Source organism: Microtus ochrogaster (assembly GCF_000317375.1).
Source record: "Microtus ochrogaster isolate Prairie Vole_2 chromosome 6 unlocalized genomic scaffold, MicOch1.0 chr6_random_2, whole genome shotgun sequence".
NCBI lineage: Eukaryota > Metazoa > Chordata > Mammalia > Rodentia > Cricetidae > Microtus > Microtus ochrogaster.
Window position 1 is genome coordinate 13,535,958 of NW_004949095.1, and position 5,946 is coordinate 13,541,903.

The 5,946-nt window shown below is 40.8% G+C and overlaps 1 protein-coding gene across 3 annotated transcripts in view; it reads left to right on the forward strand.

Annotated features, from left to right (window-relative positions):
• Positions 1-482: 482 nt before the first annotated feature.
• Positions 483-5,946, forward strand: part of Ccdc181 (coiled-coil domain containing 181) — a 13,178-nt gene continuing 7,714 nt past the window's right edge. For 2 of the 3 annotated variants that reach the window (XM_013352484.1, XM_005363994.1), the window contains exons 1-3: positions 483-585; positions 2,567-2,707; positions 3,896-4,843. In XM_013352484.1, coding sequence (XP_013207938.1) covers positions 2,591-2,707; positions 3,896-4,843 — 1,065 coding nt within the window. In that variant the 5' untranslated portion in view covers positions 483-585; positions 2,567-2,590. Of the gene's footprint in view, positions 586-713; positions 733-2,566; positions 2,708-3,895; positions 4,844-5,946 lie in introns of those variants that run through there. The other variant, XM_026787631.1, reaches the window with a different exon arrangement.

A 5,946-nucleotide genomic window follows, 5' to 3' on the forward strand; every position in this document is an offset into this window, starting at 1 on the left:
TGCTACCTGTCATCACAACCTGAATGTTACCTTATTTTCCTTTTATCCGTACAGATATTTAGGGCAGTTATGGGGAAACTGTAGCTGGTTGTCATGATAAGCTTGAATGCTAAAGTAAAAGTTCTATTTACTTTCATAACTCCTTCCTGTAAGTAAAATTTTGATTGTTTTTTTTTAAAAAACTGAGGATCGAAACAGCAATTAACAATTTTCTATTTTTTAAAAATATTAACTTGAGAAAATGAAAACCGAAGTGCACTTTTATAAGTCTTGGCAACAAATTCAAAATCTGTTGAGTTATACAAAATCCACGCCCGAGGCAGTAGTCCTTCGCCAGGCCCTCGTGCAGCGTGAAAACCGCAACGATGTGTGGATTCCTGGTCTGGGAAACCCTGGCGTGACGTGAGGTGCGGGTGTTCGCGGGGTGCGCTCTGCGGCTGCGCACGAGCCTACGGAGCCTCAGGAGTGGGGTGCCCGGATGAAGACCGAAGAGACGCGCCGTTGCCATGGCAGCCGGGTGCTGGTTGCATCAGGAGCCAGCCCGGGGGTGTCACCCTTGCCTCACCAGAGCTTAGAAAAGGAGAGGTAAGCTCCCAGGGCTATCTCTGTGCCCCCAGCCGCTGCATCTTCTACAGGCAGGAGGGCACTTGGAGGGAGAGGAGGGAAGGAGGACGCAGATTCTGGTGGGAGGACTAGGAAGAGGATAAACGTCTGGGTTAGCGGGGAGGTGAGGTAGGTGAAGCTCTCCAGATGAGCTGTCTTTCCAGGATAAGCCCCAGGATCTCCCCAGCCTGGCACAGCATCGCTGCAGCCATGCGCAAGGGGAACCCCTCAGAGAGTGACTTAGACGCCAGCTCTGCATTTTTATCACATTATACCCCTTCTCAAAGTTCTTAAATGTGAAAGGTGGCTTGCATGGAAAAAAAATATATCACTCCTGAATGTTAGCTTCTACACACGGAATGCTATCCATTTAGTTGGTGCCAATTTAGAATGCTCAATACGAATTCAAATCATTGCCTAATTTTATTAAATATTAGTGTCAGAACTTGTAGCAGATTGCAATTTAAAAAAAAATATTTCATACTACCGCAGTCTTAATCAGAATGCATCAGGTAGGATGGACCTGATGGTTTCATAATATTGTGAGGTTTTGCTTAACTGCTTTTAAAAATAATTTTTGCTAAATGCTTATTTTATGTGAAAAAGCTTTCTCGTTACTGTTTTCTGGATTCCTGGTGATTCAACAAGGATTGCTTAAAAGGTTATATAGGACAAGACTGAGCCTGAAGTATCAGATTAATGCCTTTTTCAATATTTTTAATCTGGGAATAAAGTTGTCAGCATGACATGCATATATATATACACACTGAGGTCTTTAGACACCTACCCACTCGTGGATTTTCACAGACTTAAGAGCAAAGAATTCATTTTTACTGTAGTTCACTACTGAGGGTGGATCTGGCCTGTATTACTTTTGTAGATTTTTATTGATGCTAAACTTTAAATGTGCGAAATTCACAGTAATAAAGTAGGAAATGCTAAGTCATACAATGATACGGAAGGTATCATTGTATTCCAGTGTGTACCGTGTGTGTCATATGGACCGTGTCCTGGTGATGGTGATTAAAGAACCGGAGGTGGGAAATCCCGTGACTCATTTGAAAGGCATAAGGGACTTGGCAACAAGACCTCCTGCTTATGTTGTTTGTTGACACAAGAGCCGGTCGCAGTGTTTCTTTTGGAGTTAGAGAAATTCAACTACACTTCAGATTTGATGCAACTTCATCTAATTCTCATTCACGTTCCCTATGCCTTTTTCTTTTAACTTACATTTGTATGACTTTAATAGCTCCTAATATGTCTGATATATTTTTATTTGTTATATTGATTCTGGTTTTGAATTTAGCATTTTAGATTTCATATAGGTAATATTTTTTCTAAGTCATGATGCATAAAAGTCTTTGTTTAATAGCTCAGAGGTAGATTGTTAAGTAATTTAACCTGTCTTGACGGTGGATGTCGGCTTATCCAAGTCACCTCAAAATATTATTGCCCTCAACTTCCCACTGAGAAGTTATTGAAGCCTTATCTTTGAGTTTGTCAAGAAAGCCTGTTTTATATTTTAGCTTAAAGGAATGTGAAAATTAAATATATGGAAAGAGTACAATTAATATTTTAGAAATGATTATTATCCAGTTAGCTGACTCCTTTATCAAATAGCTAAGAACTAAACCTCAACACAAAGCCCAAACTGCATCATTCGCTCCTGCAGTTTTGCTGATTGGCAGGGGATGGGGAAAATCCCTTCCTAAGCCTCCACCTTCTTATCTACCGCAGAAATCTCATAGATTGGGGGTGGGAGAACTGGAGGAGGTGAAAGCATTGTTAGAAATGTCTGCCGTGGAAATGCGTTGCCATTGAGGGGTGTGTACAAACACATTTACCCCGAACACTTCCTGTTACACGTTTCTATGTGGTAGTTAGCTTACCTGCGACACTGATCTCTGTCCCCATGCCACCTCTCAACTGGCTAAACACGCACCTTTATCTTTGAATCTTACAGCATTGTTCATTGACAAGTGGAGAAATGGATGAAAGTAAATCGATAGATTCAAAAGAAAGTGGGGAATATGAGGATGACTTTGAGAAGGACCTGGAGTGGTTGATCAATGATAAAGAAAAAAGTAATGGCGGCATAATAGAGGTATGTGTAAACCGCCAATAGTGCTCGTGACAGTCACATTTGGCAAGTGCTTCGCCACCTGGAAGGTTTTCCATTAATGGTATGGCAGTTAAACCTCGCAATGTTTTCTTGATGTGTATTGACTAAATACCATTATCCCCGTCTTGGAGATAAGAAGTGGAGACATCAGAGGATTTAAATTCTGCGCCTTAAAGCTTGGGTGCATGAGAATTAAAATGCATTTAGCAAAGCTCAAGTGATAATGAAATTTTAATCTAAATAAATAATTAACATGATTTTATACATCAAAGGTGAAAGCCTGAAAAAATCATGTGTTTATACTTTTAATATGAATAAATCCTTTAAAAATATAATCTTCCAGCTAATAACTGAAACTTTAAGACAGAATTAGTGCTTGGGAGTAATGAAGATAGAGGAAAAAATAAAGGATTGATCTGAGACACACACACACACATTTGTAGAAGTATAATACCCAGGATGCTGTGCTATTGTTCCGATATATGGAAGGGAAAGTCAGGAAACGTGAACCTTCCCTAGCTGTTCCTTTTGCTAGTGTGCTCTTGCGTGCGCACGTGCACACACACTCAGCACATATATATTTATATATAATTAGTGTCAATAAATGATGATGTAACAAAGAATATGACTGGATATCAAATGATGTGACTTTAGAAGGACAACAATAAGAATAGTTATTCAGATTTGAGGGAATTAATGGGGAGAGTCTGAGGAAATGAAGGCAGTGGGTTTTATAGATTTAACGCCATCTTGACTTGTTACGTGGTAAAGTCGTAAATGAAGCAGAATATTTGGGGGAAAGGCAAAAGTGAAGCTTCTCTGAGGCCAGTTTCATGCATCATATTAGAAGTGTCCAGAAGGAGTGGAGGCAGAGCTCTCCTGAGAGGCGAGGTGGAAGTAATGTCTTGCAGCTGGAGCAGCTCCAGATGTGGCGCAGAGGGTTGAAGAGTTAGAGCGTGATAATGAGGACTCATTGTTTTCCCAGTATTTCTCTGAGGTGCTCAAAAGTATGGCTTATAATGAGTAAAGTGTAAGCCAGAAGCACTTAAATTTCCCTGTGTATAAAGTAAACTGCATGGACAGAAAAAAAAATCCATTTCAATTGTCCCCCAAATAAATGACCAGAATCTCAATTGTACTGGTAAGTAGAGTCTCATGTCTCTTTTAAAGATGACTTGCAAGAAGGAAGACGATCTTGACCAGGAATTAAAAGAGGATGAACCAGAAACAGAACACAGCCAACAGCTCTCTGATCCAGATAAACCCTTAAAGGACGAGGCCTCCCTCAGAAGAAATGACTTCATTTCCGTCCCAAGCATTCAGCCCTTGGATCCCATATCAGACTCAGACAGTGAGAACTCCTTCCAGGACTTCAAACAGGAAAATCAGAGAGAGCTGGAGGAAGAAGAGGACGAGGAAGTAAGGAGATATATTATGGAGAAAATTATAGAGGCGAACAAGATCCTACAGAATCAAGAGCCTGTGAATGATAAAAGGCAGCGAAAACTGAAGTTCAAGGACAAGTTAGTTGATTTAGAAGTCCCACCATTAGAAGACAGCGACACTTGCCAAACTTTCTCAGAAAACGAAAACAATATGTCTGGAAAACTGTCTCAGCTATGCATTTCTGGTGAACTAGGACAAGAGAAGGTGGTCCTGTCAGTTCCTGACAGGAGCTGTGAAGACAACGATAGGAAGATACTGGTAGAGAGAGATGGGAAGTTTGAACTTATGAATTTACAAGACATCGAGAGTCAGGGCTTTCTGCCTCCCATTAATAGTGCTAACAGTACAGACAATGAAACCCCCCAGTTGCCGCTCAGGTCTCCCACCCCGTCTGCTGGTGGTGTCAAGAAAGAAGAGCCTGCAGCAAAGGTTCACACTGTGGCTGTCTCCCCAACAGAGGAGCCACTGGCTCAAGTCCCTCAGCCACCACCCAACCCCAAGATTCGTCCAAGCTCTGCTGTCAACCCAGATCTAAATAAAAGAAGCAGGAGATGTAATCACAGGATACAGTCTGCCAATGTCTCTCCAGTGACCTCAACGTATTGTCTGTCGCCACGGCAGAAAGAACTCCAAAAGCAGCTAGAACGGAAGAGAGAAAAGCTAAAGAGGGAGGTAAGGAGGAAGGCCAGTAGGCATTTGTGTTGAAGGAGGAGTCTATTTTTTATATTTTATCAGTGACACAAGGCTGGGATTTACTTATTTAATTTACTGTTGTTAAATTGCTGGCGTAAGGGTTGAAAGTGTGTGTGTGTAACATTTTCACTACCTTGACCCTTTCTCGTAAACAACCACAAAAGATGGTAGAACATCTACATTAGAGCCAGACAAGATTTCAGAAATGACACTGTCATTTTAAGGGTTATAGGATATAGGCGAGAATCAAATCTTACATGGCAAAAGGAAGGCACCAAGTAGAGGCAACAGGCTAACTTGCATTATCGTTATTTTATCTGTGTGCACTTCATATAATTTTATCTGTGTGCACTTCATATAATTTTATCTGTGTGCACTTCCTATATCCCCTGTGTCTACAATTCCTTGATTTCAGGGATTTTAGTTTTAGATTGAGAGTGGAGCTTGGCTGAGGACGGAGCTCGGTGGTGGAGCAGTGTCTAGCATGTCCACTCCTGGGGAAGGGAGAGTAGAGCCCGCTATCCCTAATGAAATGCTTCCCAATGCCGCCTGAAATCTCACATGACGAGAATAGCAAGGAAGAAGTCCAATGCCACAGCCACACTGACACTGTACGATCACAGAGATTCCGGCTCATATCTAACTTGTAGCTTGGTGCTGTTCCTACTGTATACTCTGTTCTCATCCTCTCCGCGACTACCTTACAGATCTACAGAATGGATGTAAGTAGCTTCCTTCAGGTTTCCATAGCTTCTTTTTATGACAGTTAGATGAGTAATTCAGATACAATTTCATTTTTCCTTAATAGTTAACCAAGTTTCTAAGTGAGCTTCTGATAGCAGCAAAAGTACTAGTTCCTAAAACATTTTAATAAAATATTTTAATAAAAAATTTCAAACACCTATAAAACAATATAACTCTTGTATCCTTATCAGAAGACTCAAATTTTGGCATATTTTCTCTGTTTCCTGTTTTTTTTAAGCTCAGTTATTGCTTTAATTTTAGTATTTTGCTGCTCTGAGGATAGAACCAAGGTTGCTAGGAGCATTCCATCAACTAGCTACATTCCCAACATTGGTTAA